General features: G+C 37.3%; 1 protein-coding gene across 7 annotated transcripts in view; it reads right to left on the bottom strand.

The window, feature by feature from the left end:
• The window catches only part of kmt2cb (lysine (K)-specific methyltransferase 2Cb), a 101,887-nt gene that overhangs the window by 26,434 nt on the left and 55,489 nt on the right, over window positions 1–19,964 (bottom strand). For 4 of the 7 annotated variants that reach the window (XM_084411168.1, XM_084411170.1, XM_084411165.1 and 1 more), the window contains exons 16-36: window positions 18,573–18,689; window positions 18,356–18,460; window positions 18,145–18,249; window positions 16,879–17,060; window positions 16,391–16,555; window positions 16,142–16,251; window positions 15,956–16,039; window positions 14,297–14,509; window positions 12,355–12,480; window positions 11,392–11,505; window positions 10,898–11,040; window positions 6,134–6,311; window positions 5,373–5,477; window positions 4,382–4,429; window positions 3,214–3,351; window positions 3,091–3,123; window positions 2,859–3,008; window positions 2,030–2,174; window positions 1,648–1,880; window positions 1,310–1,383; window positions 448–651 (exon numbers count right to left, since the gene is read on the bottom strand). In XM_084411168.1, the coding sequence (XP_084267294.1) occupies window positions 448–651; window positions 1,310–1,383; window positions 1,648–1,880; window positions 2,030–2,174; window positions 2,859–3,008; window positions 3,091–3,123; window positions 3,214–3,351; window positions 4,382–4,429; window positions 5,373–5,477; window positions 6,134–6,311; window positions 10,898–11,040; window positions 11,392–11,505; window positions 12,355–12,480; window positions 14,297–14,509; window positions 15,956–16,039; window positions 16,142–16,251; window positions 16,391–16,555; window positions 16,879–17,060; window positions 18,145–18,249; window positions 18,356–18,460; window positions 18,573–18,689 (2,772 nt within the window). The remainder of the gene's footprint in view (window positions 1–447; window positions 652–1,309; window positions 1,384–1,647; window positions 1,881–2,029; window positions 2,175–2,858; window positions 3,009–3,090; window positions 3,124–3,213; window positions 3,352–4,381; window positions 4,430–5,372; window positions 5,478–6,133; window positions 6,312–10,897; window positions 11,041–11,391; window positions 11,506–12,354; window positions 12,481–14,296; window positions 14,510–15,955; window positions 16,040–16,141; window positions 16,252–16,390; window positions 16,556–16,878; window positions 17,061–18,144; window positions 18,250–18,355; window positions 18,461–18,572; window positions 18,690–19,964) is intronic. The other 3 variants (XM_084411166.1, XM_084411171.1, XM_084411169.1) reach the window with 2 other exon arrangements.

Genomic DNA, 19,964 nt, shown 5'->3' with positions numbered 1-19,964 from the left:
TGTATTTATTTCTTGGCAAAAGAGAACACGGATGTAATTCATTTGAAGTTCTGAGGAGATCTTGAGATGTGTGAATTTATGCTTGAAGAAAAAAAAGTTAAAAAAAATGTCATATTCTTTTCTGCCCTCTGAAATAAATGCTTCAGTAGAGTTTATTTTGAAGGTCACTTCTGCAAACATTTCAACAACATTAAAAATTGTAGCTCAAAATGCAAATATATAATTTTTTGTGGTCCACAAAAGGAACAGGTATACAGATTTGGAACAACATGAGGGTGAGTAAGTTACATTTTTTATTTTTGGGTAAACTATTCCTTTAATGTAGATCTACCATGACAAACCCAATTTCAGGACATCAGGGTCCAGTGGTATGTTTAGTTTGTTGAGATAACAGTTTACAAACTGTCATTTAGCCATTTTCCAAACACAAACATATATTAGACTTACCTGTCTAAACTTCCATTCTTGTTCATGTTCTGATTCCTTGTGCTTCAGTGGATCTTTGAACAGTAACTCTGGGTCCAGTGGTGGAATAGCAGGATCAAACTCTTCTAAAGGCTGCTGGGGCTGGGTCGGCTGCCGCTTAATGGTCTCGTTGGACATTTGGACCTTGTTAATGCGTAGGGCTGCCCTGTTATCTCTGGCCTTTTGCTGTGAATGGTATAGTCGTGCAGGTTTGATATCAAAGAAAGACCATTGAAATTCAATGGTTGTATACATTTGCTAAAATTACATGGTTTTAAGATTAATTGTCTAAAAGCTTTTTTCTTATTATTTTAAGTCGGCCTAGACTCCTTCATGTCAAGGTAATGTTCCCTTTAATCATATCTTTTTTTTTTTTTTTATCTCTCAGACTGTAATGAGCTCCTTGGGCCCAATTTATTCTTTTGACTTTGAGCAACACTAAAGTGTCCCTATACCCAGCTGAAATAAATTCCATGCTGGTTTATGCTGTTTAGTGGTGGTCTGATGCTGCTCTAGACTAGAGGGTAGACTATCATAGCCATGTTATTAACCAGCAAAATGTAGCAGGTGAAGCTAGTCGACAAACCAGCACACCAGCATTCAAAACACTGCATGTGCTGGTTCACCAGCAAACAAAACACTGCATGTCCTGGTTCACCAGCAAACCAGCTTCCCAAAACACAAACACAATTAATGCTGCTCTTTTCTGTAATTGATCCAAAAATGAATAGCCGAAGAGAGAGGCATTTTACAGTGCTGCTGAACTATAAAGTACTTTTTGTCATAGCATAATAATGTGATGATGATGTCCTCGTTGTATTACAGCTGATACTGTGCAACTTACCACATATGGAGCCCGGTCCTGTGAACTTGCTTTTCTCCACAGTTTTGCGATTTGTTTTACTCGTGTTGACCAATCTGTATGGTTATAACATAAAAATAAAATGATCTATTAGAAGACTAACAATTAACTAACAAAGAGACATTAAGAAGAGATGGTGTCATTTAAGTTCAACATGTAAATCAAAATAGATCTTATTTACTTTAATATATAATATGTCAGATTACATATTAAATATAGTAAAATGGGCTGCTAATGGAAATTCATGTTTATTGTAACATAGTATTTTATTGATTTTCAAAGCTGCATTTGACCGATCACTTTAAATTCTCTTCGCAGACCTGGATATTCCTCCTTGAGGTTTGGGAAGTTGACATTAGTGTATAGGACGGGTGCAACAGTGGCAAGTTCTCCGAGCATTTCCTCTTTCTCCCACTTCAGAGTGCTTTTCTGTGCGGTGGACATGGAGTCTCCCTCCACCTCCGAAGCAGCGGCTGGAGCAGATGCAGAAGATGACCCTGTAGCGGACCACGGACCAGCAGTCTCCTGCGCTATCAGATTGAACTTCCTGTCCCTTCACAGTGGATATAATAACAGTCATCTAAAATCCTGATTGTATCTAACTAGGCCATAATATTTTTACCTACTGAACAAGAACATGTTACTGCAATTTAGATATGTGAGGGTGTGCATTTGTCTGAAACAAATATACTCATAACTGACCTAAGATTGTCTGAGAAAGGCATGCGCTGCATTGAGGGGATATTTCGAGCCATATCAGGCCCTGTTCCAGGACCAATCGAGGACTGTGAAAACTCCTGTTTGGGTTCCATCAAACCATTCATCACTGGCATTCGTGAAGACATTCCTGTACAAAAACATATCAACACAACTGACCAACAGTGCATAAAACAATGCCTGGCCTTCAAGATTTATCACAACGTAATGTGTCAGTTTGGTTCACCTGAGAATGAAAATCTTCAGAAAAAAACGTCTTTACAGTAATGCACTTGAGGGATTGTACAAAACGCCACAGATACCATCAACTGAGTTGGTACAAAACCCAGAGTTTTCTGGTAAAGGTGAAATGTGTGATTTTTGCACAACTACCATCCCCAACGAATTACAAAAACAATAACTGCTGTCAAATAGGTTTCTTGAACTATGCTTCTAAACACACGTTGAGAGCAGTAGTTCCAAACAAAAAACTTTGCAATGCTGTTTGCGAATATTCATTGGAACCATGGATTGGGGAATCACTGAAACTTTGTTGGAAACGATGGAACTTGCGACCACAGTTAGCTAACAATGCTTATGGGAAATGCACCCCTGGTGGGGATACTCAAATAATTCAGATTTTTTTTTCATACTCTTTTAGAAGTCAACTTATGAATGTCACATTTATAGTTGTCTGTGCAAATTCAAATCAATATGGGAATGTTTTAACATGGAAAAGATGACACGCATCACCTTTAAATTACATAGACAAGCATTACTGTCAGTCTCAACCATATCACTCAAGCATAACATTGATTATTTTCCTACAACAAACCTGAGTTTGTTTGGGAGGGATGTAAACCATGGCCTGGGGGACCATGCAGGGTTTGAGCTCCCTGGATCTGTTGATGCATCTGAGGAGGTTGGCTGGTGCTGGGACTCAGGACAGCTGAGAAGAGATCCTCCACATCCTTCCCACCAAGCTCTGCAAGGAAACAGGTCTAATATTAACAACACAATGACTTAACGTGCTCTCTGGCAGTTGGTGCTTTGAGTATATAACCTACCTGGTATTTTGTAGAGTCTGCTGAGTATTGATTCTGTATGGCAGAAAGATTCAGTGTTTACATTTAGATGTGTCAAGAACAAATATTACTATTCAACAATGCATACATTTGTAATATACAGACCATCAGTGACCATCTTGTCCAGTTCAGGGCTTAGGATGCCATCCAGTGGCTCCTCGGACACCTGACGTGGGTAAGTTCGGCCTAGATGAGTTTGAGATGAGGCAGATGCATCTTCTGTTAAAGGAGCAACGTCCAGACCTACACAAACACATATACAGAAAAGCACACAAATATTGTCACGCTCATCTCAACAAACAAAACATGCCACTGGACCCTGATGTCCTGAAATTGGGTTTGTCATGGTGGATCTTCAAAAATTGAAGGAATAGTTCACCCAAAAATAAAAATGTTAATTTACTCACCCTCATGTTGTATTATTTTCTTCTATTTAACAAAACTCAGTGGGGTCCAATGTTATTTTGGATCCCATTGACTTCCATTTTACAAATAAAAACAATTTACGCATTCTTCAAAAATATATTTTGTGTTCTCTATAAGAAAGTTATACAGGTTTGGAATGACAATAAGAGAGGGTGAGTAGGTGATGACAGAACTTTTTAGGTAAACTATCCCTCTAACACTGAACAAAAACTAATAAGCAAAACCGGACAGGAGCAGGTTGTGGATCTTGTTATCTGCCGTCATATCTGCCATGGACAAAACTGAATAAACAACTTAGTGCTGCAAATAATTTAACTAGAAATATAACTGTGGGCTCTGAGGGAGGTCATGTGGGCTCGTCCTCCAAGGCTGTTTTTACAGCAGGGATGATAGCTCAGCATCTTTCACAAAATACTGGGCTGGTTCCTTTTCATTAAACCAAGGACTCAGTGGATCTCAGAGGAACAGAGCACCTATTTTTCACTTATACATTCAGAAAGAGGCCCTGACTGTTGTTCATGGGAGGAAGGCCATTCATCAGTGCCTTCGGTTTTCTGAAATGCCGGTCTATAGAACATCTCAGTTCTGTGCGGGTATAAGAGAAGCGTCCTTGACCACATTCTGTTGATCTAGCACTGGATTGCTGCTGTCCATTATGGGAAGTTTTACTTAGTTAAACTAAATAGACTGCTGATACATAATGGTTGGATTCAGGTGCAGTAAACATTGTGAGTGATGTGTCAACAATCAAACAGTAACAGAAAAGTGCCAATAAAAGCCAAGCAAAAGGGTGTGAGAGAATAGAAGAAAAAGAAAATAATCAAAAAACATGATCATGAGCTCTTACCAAATGGTGAAGGAGAGTACTCAACTTGGAAAGGGCAAAAATCAAGACCTACAAAGACCCAAACCAAACACAATGAGGGATCAGCACAGTGAAGAGAAAAAGAAAGATTCTGCAGATGATTCATACACAATGTAAATTAAAATGAGCTAAGAATGAAATATGGAAATGCCAAGAAAATTAACAAAATGAAAAGACAATCTCTTAATAAATATTTAGATATTAAACATTGTATTATATATTTCAAACAAAGTTTATTTGGTGATATGAACATCTGACTGTACACTATAAGACATTAGAGGTGTATTTCTGCTGTAGAGCCACACAAATAATATATTCTAGATTTCTCAAACCGCACTAAACTCACGGGAAATACGTACAGAAATTGCAAATGTGCAACTATTTTATACACATTTTATGGACAAAATCCTACATGTGTACAGTTGTTTTTGCCGCTGACCTGTTTGCATTAACATTTCTATGAATGACAGTGTTTACCTTGTTTAAAGTAATAAAATTCCACCATACAATGCAAATTACTTTTGTTAAACACCCCATTTTGGTTTGATTTATAAATAAATGAAATGCAAGTCTTTCTCCATTTACCGAGAAATGCATACTGCGCTTTGTTGTATACGTGTGATAAAGGGAGAATTGCACAGAACAAATTAAAAGAGTTATGCGTTAATGTGCTAACGGCGTCAAAAATAATTAACGCTGCTAAATAGATCGCATGTGCCAACGTGCTACGTTTGACAACATTCATTAACAGGCATATTTTATATCAGTCATCTAAGCACATGCCTTTATTTTCACAGGGTTTTTAAGATTACGAGAACATTATGAACTTATGAAGTTCCCATTTCAAAGCAGATTCCCAGACACCGACAATATTAGAGTTAGAGAGCTGGACCCCATTAAAGGGGCTCATCAGAACAGCAAACATGTGCTGTCATTTCTTCTCATATGTTTAGAGACAGTCATAATGGCCTACCGGGCTCCTCTGTTTGCTTTCCAATGTTATCAGAAAACATTCCCAGCAGCTCTGTGTCTGATTTCAGCTCTTCGGAGAGGTCCACTAGAGGTTCCACAGAGTTTTCTGTGGATGCGGATAAAGCAGGAAAGTAATTATAAGGGCCTAATGATCGTAGTCACGTGTGTGGTACGAAGCACACGACGCAGGAGATTCAGAGAAATAAACCGTCTTTAATAATAAATCCAGGGAGAAACTTAGGAGAACACAACTACGTTAAACCATAGACTATACCGGACAAAGAACTAAGGAAACTAAGGGCTTAAATACCCAGGGAGAGTAAATTTACAGGAAAAGAAACTAAGGATTAATCAGAAACTAATCACCAAGGAACGCAGGGCAAAACGGGAGCAGGGAAAACTAAACCAAATTACGATTAATCTAAAAAGACATAGACATAAGACTTTCGTACTCCAGGAAAATGGTCTAAATTGTTTAGACACATTTAAAGTCAACATGAAATTGCACTCTCAACCCATTTTACTTGTGGAGTCAGTGAATCCGCCGGCACCCATTCCAGCAATGTGTGTAAAGAAAGTAAATGGGGTCTTTTTAAATTTCCTATTGACTTCATATATATTTATATATATATATAAATTTATAAATCAGACTGGGTTTGAATGTCAAATGGAAAAAAGACACAAACAGAAAGAGACAAAAAGGCTGCAGGTGTGTGTGTGTGTGTGTGTGTGTGATTGCACCAGTAGCTGTGAGAAACGTACGTGCTGCTACTGCTTTACTGGGCAGCGGTGCCGCTGACGCACTGAGTGATGCGTTTGACAATGGCTTCATCTGATTGGCCGTGAGCTGTTTCCTGTCTCGGTCATCTTCTAACAGCCGTGTGGTTTCCTGTCTGCTCTGTTTGCTCTTGTCCAGCAGGTCTTTCCCAAAAAAGGCCTCCTGTAAGAGAAGAGATTGGAGTGAGAGTACTTCAGTATAAAATGTGCAAGGTGACTGATTTGTCCATTTAGTAAAGATTATATGGGTTTTAAAAAAAATATGGCTTTCATAAATTGAGTTATAACTGTTCAGACTAGTGGTCAACCATTATGGGTTTTTTATTGTTGAATGCTGATGCCAATATCTAGAGAGCATCTCATGGCCCATAAAATGCAGATACTGCATAATACAATTTAATGATAACAAAAGGGATTTTGTTATACTACAGAATATTGACCTACTTGTGTTAATCAAGCATCAAGCACAATCAAACATAATCTGAAGCATTCAGACTGCTTCATGTGAACTGTTTTTGGCTTTAATTACAAGAAATTAATAATTTTATTCATGAAGGAGGCACTAAATGAATGATCATATTATTCATTAAAGACATTGAGTAATGATGCTTATTCCTCAGATGTTCCATCAAAGGAATAAATGACATTTTAAAAATAGATTAAAATAGAAAACAGTTATTTTAAATTGTAAAAATATATTACACAATATTGTTGTTTTTATTGTACTTCTGAACAAACAAATGCAGCCTTGGTAAGGATAGAAGACATTGAATATTATCAACATTTAATATATATATATATATTTTTAAGTATTTGCATGATTCATTTTCTTAAATGTCATATTTCCCAGTGCTGGAAAACACAACATCGCTCATGTCAAAGACAACAGTATCGCACTTCGGATGATCATGACATTCAGAGCGAATCTTCTGAAGAGGAATACTCGAATCACATTGTGCTGTTATCTTTGTAATGAAAGCATTGTTGATAGAGTATCTTTTCTGGGTACAGTGGATGTTTTCCAGATGGCTCTGTGTTTGTCTGAGCTGACTGTCTGGCTCTCGTATGCCGTTACACTGCACTGACTGTCACGTTATGGGAGCCCCTCAAATGAGCTCATGTTTCATCCCGTCTTGTACCACTCCGGCTCAGTCCCACAGGATGCACAATCTACGAAGACACACGCCGCTGCACGTGTGCACGGCAATAACAGTAATACGACTTCCCAACACGCCGCCTGTTCTGTCATTTCAGTTCAGCTGACCTGACAGCCTCCAGCTCTCAGGAACCTGCCTGGCTGAGACATTAAAAGCCTCCATTTTCAATAATTGATTTGAAGTGGCTCTTCTGAGAAGCACCTTTAGGGTGGATTTTCTCAGTGTTGATGCAGGAGCTAGCATGAACAGCTAGCATTAGCTCAACCATCAAATTACGTCATTCCCACAGAGCTGGTCGATATGATGGTGTAATACAACCTGTGACGGTATCAATTTTGCTGGATCTTTTATACAGTGGTAAATACATTTGTGCAGCTATCAGTGTGCAGACCTGCTTTATGCTATTTACACGTGTGGCTGACAGAAACATGAAGTAATATGAAAATACAAGGCAGGATGGGTCGCAAATAAAGCAATATTAAAGTGTGTTGATAAGTACAGTTTACAAAAGTTTACTTGTTTTTACATGTGCCGCATTAATAGAGAATTCAACTGATGTGTATATCAGCTTTGTAACTTTGAAAGTGGCTCATTTAATTCAAATTTAGAGTCAGAATTATTTGCTTCATAATAGTAGTTTTACTGATTTGAATCATTGTTTTTGCTTTTTCACTTGAACAATGGTGAGTGGTTTATTCATTATTCATATTCATAAATCTTTTTTTGTTTGCAACCATCATCCTCCAGATAGAAAGAGGAAATAATCTGACAAGATGATGTACTTTTCATTAGTATTTACACAACTGTTCAAGCATTTGGAGTCGGTAACATTTAAAAAAAAAAAGTTTTTGAAAGAAGTCTCTTACGTTCACCAAGGTTGCATTTATTTGAAATATAGTAAAAACTGTAGTGTGAAAAAAACTCTTTTCTATTTAAATGTATTTTAAAATGTAATCCTGTGAAGTCAAAGCTGAATTTTCAGCATCATTACTCCAGTCTTCAGTGTCACTTGATCCTTCAGAAATCATTTTGATATGATGATTTGATGCTCAAGATACATTTCTTCTTATTATTATCATCAATGTTAAAAACATTTGTGTTGCTTTTTATTTTTGTGAAAGGATTATTTTATGAATAGAATGTAAAGTAAATTTTTTTAACATTACAAATGTCTTTACTGCCACTTTTGATCACTTTGACGCATCCTTAGTGTGATGCACAGGATTATCCCAAAATATTTTACCCCTGTATTGTGCTTTACCGATTGAACATGATATAAAATGACTCATACAATGATATAAGCCTAAAAATTGTATCAGACCATCCCCCAGTTATGCTTCTTGACATACATTTATAAGTATGCAAGTGAGTGCAAAAGGAGTCTAGGACAAAGTCTTAAGGTTAAAAAAAAAATTGATCTGTTGTAGCTTTCAAACATCAGTTTGAGACTAACGACAGGAGTTTGAGTTGGATAAATGACATCATCTCCCTAAGAGTCCACATGTCAAACTCGGCTAGACAAGCTCCCAATTCACCTAGCAGAGTGCTCTGAAGTCCACTAAAAGCTGTGGCATCTCCCAGTGCATCTGTAGCAGTTGCCCAGTGACATCCCTGGAATTTACTCGAGATAAAGGGAGCATCAGCTGAAAAGTTTATTGATTCCAGAGGACTGTGGCTTAGAAATGATCTCATATCAAGTGGCCTGTTTTGGAGAGATGTGCTATAGCTTTTCTAAGTAGATTTGACTTTTGACTGGTGGATGAAAAACAGGGCGAAAAACACCACAAACTTACACTGAATGACCCATATTCTGCTTAAATGAAAGTGTAATTTAGCCAGTCGGTGTTCTGTCACAAGCCGCTTGCGCTATTTACTGTGACTAACTATGCGATCAAACATTCCCAGTGATGAACTGTAATAAATCCAAACATAGATCTCGACTATATTGTTTGCGATTGTGGTTGCTGAATTTATGGTTGTTTTAGTAGAAAAACATTAATGTAATTTGGAATAATTGGAATTACTATTAGGAATTTAACTGTTAAAGTCTCTTGTTTTACTAGTTTTCATAATGTAGACAGAGAGTGTTCATTTAAATTATGAAATGATGAAACTAGATGCGTATGAGTTGAGATTCTCTTGATTTGTGATTATGGGTGAAATGCAATAATTCTGATGAAATGTAAAGAAAAAACTCTCAAATGACAGCAATCATTGCAATTATAATTTTGAGCAAAATAATCATTATTATCAGTTTGACCATAATGCACCACAATGAAAATGTGACTACCTTTACATTGACTAAAACTAGACTAAAATGCCCAGACATGTATCCCCCGTTTCACAGACAAGGCTTAAGCCTAGTCCCAGACTAAAAAGCATATTTGAGCTGTTTTAAGGCGAGACACTACAGGTGAATAGGGTACATTTTTTAGCTAGCAGATATCACCATGAAACTTTCCTAGTTGATTACCTACATTAAGATGAGAAAAAAATTGATTACAAGTTTTCTGTAATTTAATGTTTAAATATGCAAATTAGGCAATATCTAATTAAATATGCACTAATTTGCATATATTTAAAAAAACAAAATCTGAGTATTGGATAAAGCCAGGTTAAAAATTATTTTTTCATTGTGTTCACATATTAGATGGGAAAAAAAAATACAGAGGGATTTATGGATATCTACTTTTGTTATCCTGTATATCAGAAAATACTGTTAATAGCCTTAAAAAAATGATTTTTGGAATAAAATGTTATATAAATCAGGCTAGGAATAATATATTTACAAATGTCTTCATAATATAACTAGGTACAAGACTCGAAAGTTTGGTGTATATAGGTGCTACTGAAGTGGAGATTTCGGACTTGGAGTATGAGAGAAAAGTCATTTTGAGAAAACGGGCTTTAAAGATTTATCATCAGCCAATGAGATTGCGCATTCAGCCCTTTTACTTTACGATTGGTTGCTGATAAAAAGGAAATGACCATATTTGGATCCGACAGGATTATACAGGAGCAAGAGAGCTTCCTAACGGTGCTTCTGATGACAGGCTGCCGGCAGCGATCGCGGAGCAGCATGTTGATTAAGAACGCCAACTTTTGTTGAATTTATGAGAAATCTACTGACGCAAACAGACAAAGTGTAATAAAATAAAGACCTAAATGTGTATTTCTGACTTTTTTTCACCACAAGTCTAAAAGAAGACATGTTATTGAAGACAAATATCCCAAAATCTCAAAATTGACCAGTAAAAAAAAAAAGATGTTTTTGCCTGCCGTGTCTCGCCTTAACTGAAAGCAACTTGCACTGACAAATCTTAAAATATATCAGTGCCATTGTGTTGTCTCAAGATGCACACCAGTAATGTTTTTTTCTAAGGCACTTTTATAAAAGCTACTTAAATGTCCTAATTGAACTAAGGCCTAATCCATGCTTAATCTAAGCCCTGTCTGTGAAACCAGGCCTTAGTCGTCTAAAAATAGACTAAACAAAAACGGGACAAAGTTGACTAAATATGATAAGCACTAAAAAGTATATTTGACACAAGACTAAATAATAATAAAACATACCTGACAAAATGAGCATTACCTGTAGGTACGTGGGGAAAGCCTCCTCCAGTTTGGTCTTCTTTTTCCTATAGCGTTTCCGTATTTTAACCTCAGGATTGTCGTGAAAATCAGACAAAGGAGGTTTTTCATCAATTGGAGTGTCAGGCGCTTGGTCACCCCAGCCTATCAGGACAGAAAAGAGAAACCGTATTCATTCTTTACATCAAAATCCTATATTATCCAAAAATTATGCAGATGAGTTTTACATCTACAAAGCATCTACACTCTCAACGCAATATATTTTTGTTGTAATAATAACTTTTATCTATTTTAATCAATAGATCAGTCTAGATTAGAGTTGTCAAATACATGGCGATCAGGATGAGCCCAATCCAGCATTATGCACTAATGCAGTGGTCGTGGACATTTGACAGCAGTTGATACATTCAAAAATAATAAAGACTGAAGATTGATTTAATATCCAACATGAGCTACCAGCAAGTCATCTTACTGAAAGTGTTGAATGATACTCACCCTCGTCTTTGCCTTGCAGGGTCTCAGAACCAGTGGAGTCCTTCCTGACCAAGGCAGGTTTGGTTCTGCCTGGACCCATCCGGTTCCTCTGTCTGACCATGAAACCTCCAATACCTGAGTAAAAGCAGAAACTCCTCAATATTGTTTAACATTTCAAATGAAGTGCTTCATCACCTCTTCAAGTGAAAATATCAGCATTTTGAATCAAATTTTGATTCGATATATGCATAGATTTGATTCTAGTTTACTGTTTTGTGTTACTTTTCATACTTGACTGCAGGAGACAGTTTAATAGGTCTTAAAGAAAAAATCTTACTGAATTAACTGTAAACCTTGAAATGTATTGTTTTTCTTCCCCATTTTAGTCAACCCTGTTGATTATTACTAGGTTTATTTAACATGTCTTAAGAAATACTACAGAAATTGAATAATCAAATGTAAAAATAAGACACAGTTTAGTCTTCACTGTTAAACATAAATTGATTCATAATGAAGATACAAAAGTGATTCAGTCAAAAGCAGTGAGTGATTTTCTTTTTCTTTTTTTACTTTTTGATTAAATTAACAAAACAGACAGCAACAGTTTATTAGGCTGCTGTCCCTTTAAGAACAAATTCACGGATCTAATACACTGTTACACATCCGATTTGTTCCCAACTGTTTATGTTCACGTAGGACATAACAGACTGTGTTTATGTGAATACTTCACACAATGTGTATATTTACACCGTGTGTGTATTTGACCATTCAAGCGCAATAAGCTGTGAAAGAGAACTGAATTAGGGATCGCATGCATCTTGAGAGGCATCTGTGCTCCAGTCCTTTTTTTGCAGCATATTGTGATTGATAACACTCTACACATCAATAACTTTAAGTAGCACAGCGAAGTTAAAGACATGTAACACTTTAGAAAACAGATTTTTGAAATTTGTGAATCGATGCGAATCGGCAAAAGTCTCTCACCTGGGCGGTAGGGCTTCCTCTTTCTCTTCTTGCAGGCATCTGTGTCTTTAGAGTCATCTTCTGCTGTGGCCTCTCTTTCAGGACTTGAATCTGACTTCCCCTCACCATCCACCATCTCCACTTCTGCTGCAAAACACACACAGGCAAACAAATACACAAAGCTGTCAGGAATCGCACACAGATAAGCAAACTTCACTCTGCGAGAAGAGTAACTGAGTAACTGAATATGAGACACTTTAATATGTTCTACGCAACATGTTCAGCAAACTGCAGTCCATTTGTGTTCAAAAATAACATTTTAAATCACTATAATGAGCTGTCTGGCTAGATAACTAGTTTTATGGTATCACAGTTGCACTCCTCATGTGAAGGCTGCTTTAAATTGTTGATAGAAAAATGATGTTACCTTTTACGATACCTAATTTTCCTCACAATTGGAGGCACAATCACCTGGATTTTTTAAGGATAATTCCACAATGCTTTGCCATGAACTCACCAAAACATTTAAAAGATGATAGAAATTATATATTGTTAATATGCATGGCCCTTTTATTTTAAAACTGACATCAATATTTGAATGTATAAATGAAAATGTTTATTTTAAATGTTTTATTTTTTATGGTTATATACTGATTATACACTCACCTAAAGGATTATTAGGAACACCCGTTCAATTTCTCATTAATTCAATTATCTAATCAACCAATCACATGGCAGTTGCTTCAATGCATTTTGGGGTGTGGTCCTGGTCAAGACAATCTCCTGAACTCCAAACTGAATGTCAGAATGGGAAAGAAAGATGATTTAAGCCATTTTGAGCGTGACATGGTTGTTGGTGCCAGACGGGCCGGTCTGAGTATTTCACAATCTGCTCAGTTACTGGGATTTTCACGCACAACCATTTCTAGGGTTTACAAAGAATGGTGTGAAAAGGGAAAAACATCCAGTATGCGGCAGTCCTGTGGGCGAAAATGCCTTGTTGATGCTAGAGGTCAGAGGAGAATGGGCTGACTGATTCAAGCTGATAGAAGAGCAACTTTGACTGAAATAACCACTCGTTACAACCGAGGTATGCAGCAAAGCATTTGTGAAGCCACAACATGCACAACTTTGAGGCAGATGGGCTACAACAGCAGAAGACCCCACCGGGTACCACTCATCTCCACTACAAATAGGAAAAAGAGGCTACAATTTGCACGAGCTCACCAAAATAGGACAGTTGAAGACTGGAAAAATGTTGCCTGGTCTGATGAGTCTCGATTTCTGTTGAGACATTCAGATGGTAGAGTCAGAATTTGGCGTAAACAGAATGAGAACATGGATCCGTCATGCCTTGTTACCACTGTGCAGGCTGGTGGTGGTGGTGTAATGGTGTGGGGGATGTTTTCTTGGCACACTTTAGGCCCCTTAGTGCCAATTGGGCATCGTTTAAATGCCACGGCCTACCTGAGCATTGTTTCTGACCATGTCCATCCCTTTATGACCACCATGTACCCATCCTCTGATGGCTACTTCCAGCAGGATAATGCACCATGCCACAAAGCTCGAATCATTTCAAATTGGTTTCTTGAACATGACAGTGAGTTCACTGTACTAAAATGGCCCCCACAGTCACCAGATCTCAACCCAATAGAGCATCTTTGGGATGTGGTGGAACGGGAGCTTCGTGCCCTGGATGTGCATCCCACAAATCTCCATCAACTGCAAGATGCTATCCTATCAAAATGGGCCAACATTTCTAAAGAATGCTTTCAGCACCTTGTTGAATCAATGCCACGTAGAATTAAGGCAGTTCTGAAGGCGAAAGGGTTTTTGAACACAGTATTAGTATGGTGTTCCTAATAATCCTTTAGGTGAGTGTATATATATCTCACTTATCATCCATGGATATAAAACTATTGCACAACAAAAGTGTAAACGGTCGAGATGTAGGAAGCAGTACTTTTGATGTCGTCAGTGTCTCCATCTCTGGAGAGTTCAGTCTGTGGGTCTGGAGGAGTCTGCAGCACGGCCACACTGTTCTGGTTTATGATCTTCAGTTTGAGTTTGGGTTTGGAGCGTCTCCGACGAGAGGCTGCATTGGCGAGACTTTGTAGCTGGGACAAACCGGACTCCGTGAGACAAACACCGTCCTGGGTGTACGTCCTCGACAGGTCTGTGGAGCAGAAACATTAAGGAACCTCATTGGAAACACGAAGAATCGACTCAAAAGAACAATTCACTCTCAAATTGGGCATTACTATGGAGAACATTTTACAAAGAACAATATCTAGTTGATGAAATATTTCATAGCAAACCATAACCAGAAACATTTAAATTTCAGCAACACTAGGTTCCATTAATTAACATTAGTTATTGCTTTAACTAACAAGAAGCAATTCCTTTTGTTAACAGTAGTTAACAAGTACAACTCTTCATTGTTCATTCATGTTAGTTCAGGTCCGTTAAGTAAGGGATAATGTAGCGAATAACAACCCCGACAGGCTGAACATCTTGAATCAGCCTGAAGGGGTTGTTATTCGCTATAACAACCGCCTCACTATACATTATCCCACTTATTACATGGCTACCTACAAAATAAATAAATCATTTGACATAAATTATTGATTTAAAAAGGAGTTTATTGATTTAAAAACTATTGTATTGCTTCCGCTAAAGAAAATAGTCCGTTCCGCGTCCATAGCAACGCACTGTTTTTCATGGCAACGGTGTGTTATACTTCGCAGTGGTCTGTTATCAAGAAATAACAGACCGCATTCTACATTGGAATTCAGCCAAGCCATGTAATAAATAAAATTATTACACAGCTCTGAGGAATTCTTGATTCTGATAACAACCAGTAAAAACCGATAACACAGGCTCAGCTGGGTAACTGTCACTGAAGTTGGCGCTTTTCTTTTGCTAGGAAAATGTTTTCCTCGTGAAAGTTTTGTGTTAGTTGAGCTAATAAAATATTAAATCTCAAATCAATATTTTGTGTACAGTTATTTAATTATATCATCCGGTATCACAGACTCGCGCTGTCTTGTTTCATAAAAAACATTTTGTAATGGATTAATTTTAAAACAGTTTCATCTCAAATCAATATCTCTTATCCCCATAATTATTTATGTTGTGAAATACCGTGTAATAAGTGATATGACTGCATATCGTATCCCTTAAATGTCGTCTAGTTTGAACTTGCCGCTTGCTAGCAACTGCTCTCTCCATGGAAGCTTTGCGTTTAAAGAGCTAATAAAATATTTCGACTCGGATCAATATTTAATGTCTAATTATTTACTGTGTGGCAAGTTTATGTAGCCGTGTAATAAGTGGGGTCCTGATCATGCTTTGAGTTGGGGTCCTGATCACAACAGGCTGGATGTACATTATCCCTTACTTAACAGATACAACTTTTGAATTTAATAATGTATTATTAAATGTTGAAATTAACATTACCTAAGATGAAGATTAGTTAGTTCATGTTAACTAATGTAGTTAACTAATTGAACCTTATTGTAAAGTTTTAATTGAAATTCCATTACTTTTAATTATTATAATCTGACGTTTTTATAATTCCGTTCGAAAAATAAACGTTTTAGTAAAATGCCATCAACTTTACCAGGATCTCTTGTTTTCGTGAATCTCTGTGGTATGAGAACCGTCTCGACAAAATCCAAACTGGGCTTGGCCGGTGTTGCAGGCGCTGTGCAATGAACACATAAATACACAATGTCAACCGAAAAAAAGAAAGAAAAAAGATTTATAAATGTAAAACAGACTGTTCTAAAGCAGAGCTTATGTGTACCAGGAGAGAGAGGGGTCTGGCCTTGGCACAGACTGCAGTCAAAGCTGGTCTCTGCGATCTTCTCCACCTCCTCCTCCGAGCAGATCCCCTGACACGAGGCATGCATCCACCTGCAGACACGGGAACAGCGCGTTTGTGCTACGGATATCAATGATGCCTCAAAAAATGATTTGCTGAGTTGAAAGGAATCCAAAGCACACCAGCAGGTACAGGCACAGCCCAGACCCAGAGTGCTGGACCGCAGCTCACCTGTCACACTGGCGGCACTGCAGGATGATCTCCTCCTCATTGTAGTCCTGCTGGCACAGTGGGCATGATGCCAGGCTGGCGCAAGGGGCACACTGAGTGTAATTATTCTGCCACTCACACCTCAGACCCGCAGACGTGGCGCCGCACTGCGTACAGGACACACACCTGTGGGAGGCCCAAGCAGGCACAATGACATTAATCACACACCACACGGCTCCACCAATTTTACCACCCTAATAACTGCTCACATCAATACATGACAAGTAAAACATTTTTTAATAAAAGGTCCTCCATTGTAACTAGCAAGTATTCTTAAATTAACCGCAAGTATAAAAAACAGCAGTGACATTTGAATCAGTTTTCAAAGCACAGTTGAAGTACGATCATTTTGTAAAACTATGTAAAAATCATGATTTTTTTCTCCATTATATTACTTTAACTATGTATTTTAAAGAGAAAAGTGTAAATTGTGAAACAATGTGGAATACCATTTGCATTTCCAGCTCCCATTGGGCACATTCTGCAGGGGCGGGTCTAAGCAGTAGGTGTGGTAGCTGATGTCACAGTCGTCACAGAGCAACAGACGTCCCGGGTCGCTGGCCTGACCACACGCCTCGCACACGGTACACTCCAAACACCGCCAGCCTTTACTCAACACCACCTTAGTGATCTGACAACCAATGCATTTCATTTAACATGAGGCAGCATGCATATGAAGACTTTCCAAAGAACTTTCCAGAAAACAAAAGAACATAGTAGTTTTTAGTATCGTTTTAATTAAAAATATATTTTTTTCACAGAAGAAAAACAAAGTTTAATTTTCAGCATCATTACTCTTCATACATTAGTCTTCAGTGTCACATGATCCTTTAGAAATCATTCTAATATGATGATTTGATGCTCAAGAAACATTTCTTAATACTATCAATGTTGTGCTGCTTAATATTTTTGTGGAAAAATTGATTTTTTTTTTTTAGGATTCTTTGATGAATAAAGTTCAAAATAACTTTAAAATAGAAATCTTTTGTAACAATATAAATGTCTTTACTCTCAATTCAATGCATCCTTGCTGAATAAAAGTGTTAATGCAAGTGTTATGCAATGTGCTTATTGCGCTTAAATGGTCAAATACAGTAAATGTCAAAATGCCTGTCTTGCAGAGTATTCAGTTAAATAGTCAGTTTTGGAACGCAAATGTTGTGTAACAGTATATTGGATCTGTGCATAAGCTCTTACAGTAACAGCAATCTAATATTCCTGCTGTCATGTTAATCAAAGACCAAAAGACAAAGAAAATCACTCTCTGCTCTTGACTGAATAACTTTTGTAACTTTAGTTTTAAGCATTAATCTAATCTGTGTGTTATTTTACATTTGATTACTGAAAAACCTGAAAAACTTAAAGCCATGTTTATTTAATTTGTCTCTTTATTCTATTGTATTTATTTGTGCAATCATTTGCAATTTATGTTTATTTGTTCTTATTTTATTACTGACTGTTTACTTGACTTTTTTTAGTAAAAAAAAAAACCTATTCTGTCCTATGTGTAAGCTTTTACAATAAAATGACCTAAATGACCAACAAATTATCATATTTAATAGTCATTTCAGTCATTTTTTTCCATTATTAAATTTTTTGCCCAGTCATAATTACCGCTACAAACATCACCTCAAACACATGCAGAAAAAGGGAAGGATATGATGGCCTCATCCTGTAAAGTGCTCTGTTGTGCTGTGGCGTTGAAAAGTGCTCACCTTTATGTTAACACAGAAAGGGTGGTAACACTGTCCACACTGAGCACAGGCCAGGAGTCGACCCTCCACACCCTGTCCAAAACTTCCACACACCACACACATATCCTAAGGAAAAGAACACAAACACCGACACATACCACTGTAAGAGAGCAGCACACTCCACATATACGGCTGTAAGCAGCACCGACTGCTCAGAAACATTCACTTTTACCTGTTTCAGTGTGAACGTGTCTGTACTAGAGAAAATCACCACTGTACTGTGCATGGCGCTTTCCTCCTCTTCCTTGAATATGCACATTGGTTCCATGATGTTGACCTGCAGAGATACAAACATACCATGCAAATTAATGGAAAAACAGTCAAGCTATAGTTATATATCCACATATCAGAACAAACAAATGTGTTAGCTGACAGTTAATGTGACATACTCCTGGTATTGGGATTGGAGGGACTCCATTTTTCATTCTGGCACGGCCACGTCCTCCCCGGCCTGTGACACCCGAACCCCTGGGCCGTCTCCTGCCGGGGAAGCCAGATCCTCTGCCCTGGTGACATAACAGAGATACCATCAGGGTCATCCTCGCTGGCAGAGAGCGATTCTCATCGAGAAGAAGGGGCTAAAGGATTGTGTTAATGCATTGGCTTGCACTTTGCCCACCGGGAGCTTCTTGTAGCTAGTAGTAGCTTTATAAGTGTGATAAATTACAAAAAATGCTTATACATATGTAATTACACTGTAATAACAACATTATTGTTTGTGATGGGTTAATTTCACATTTCTGCAACAGATCACAGCTAGTTTTTAAATAAAGAGATCCTAATCCCTTTTCTATGAATACACATGGTCAATCTTGTCATTACTGGGTAAGGATTTAACAAAATTTGCTTAGAAGTTTGAGGTCAGTAAAAAAGAAAAAGAAAAAAAAAGAAATCAATGAAATTGATACTTTCATTCAGCAAGGATGTATTAAACTGATCAAAAGTGACAGTAAAGTACAAAAAAGATATTTCAAATAAATGCCGTCATTTAGAAATTTCAATTCATCAAAGAAATCCTGAAAAAATGTTTTATTATGGTTTCCACAAAAATATTTAACATTGATAATAATGAGAAATGCTTCTTGAGCGGCAAATCATCATATTAGAATGATTTTTGAAGGATCACTGGAGTAATGATGCTTATATAATAAGTAAATTACATTTTAAAACATATTACAATAGAAAACAGTTATTTTAAATTGTAATACAATTTCACAATATTGCTGGTTTACTGTATTTTTGATCAAATAAATGCAGCCTTGGTGAACATAGGAGTCTTCTTTCAAAAAATCTTACGGACCCCAAACCATTTTTTGTTCCTTAATACTTTACAGCTTAGCGTAAGTACAAAAAAATTCTATTGGCTATAGAAATTTCCATGATTTTTGTATTAATTTGCATAACATTTCCAACCAAAGTGCATTTTTTAATGACATGAGCGAGGGATGAAGGTGGGAACTCTGTGAAGAGGATTTTCAAGTATATGACAGTTTTGCTAAAGCTACCCCAAAAAAATATACTCGGTACTTTGTTAAATGATTTGACTAGATTAACAAACATGTCTGACATGTGATTAAATGGAGCGATAAAAGAAAGGCACATTATGTAATGGTCCAAACGGTGTAGCCTTCAACTACTTTTCCTGTCATCTCGAAATTGGTCAAACAAAAGGGAAGACTAACTTCATGTAATTTCTCTATATACCACTTCAAAGAGCCTTTTTCAAACACTCTTGGAAATGTAGGTCTTTTGCATTGACAGGACTGAAGCAATTTTCACTC

The sequence above is a fragment of the Rutilus rutilus genome, assembly GCF_951802725.1.
Source record: "Rutilus rutilus genome assembly, chromosome: 6".
NCBI lineage: Eukaryota > Metazoa > Chordata > Actinopteri > Cypriniformes > Leuciscidae > Rutilus > Rutilus rutilus.
This window is presented reverse-complemented; position numbering and strand designations above follow the sequence as displayed.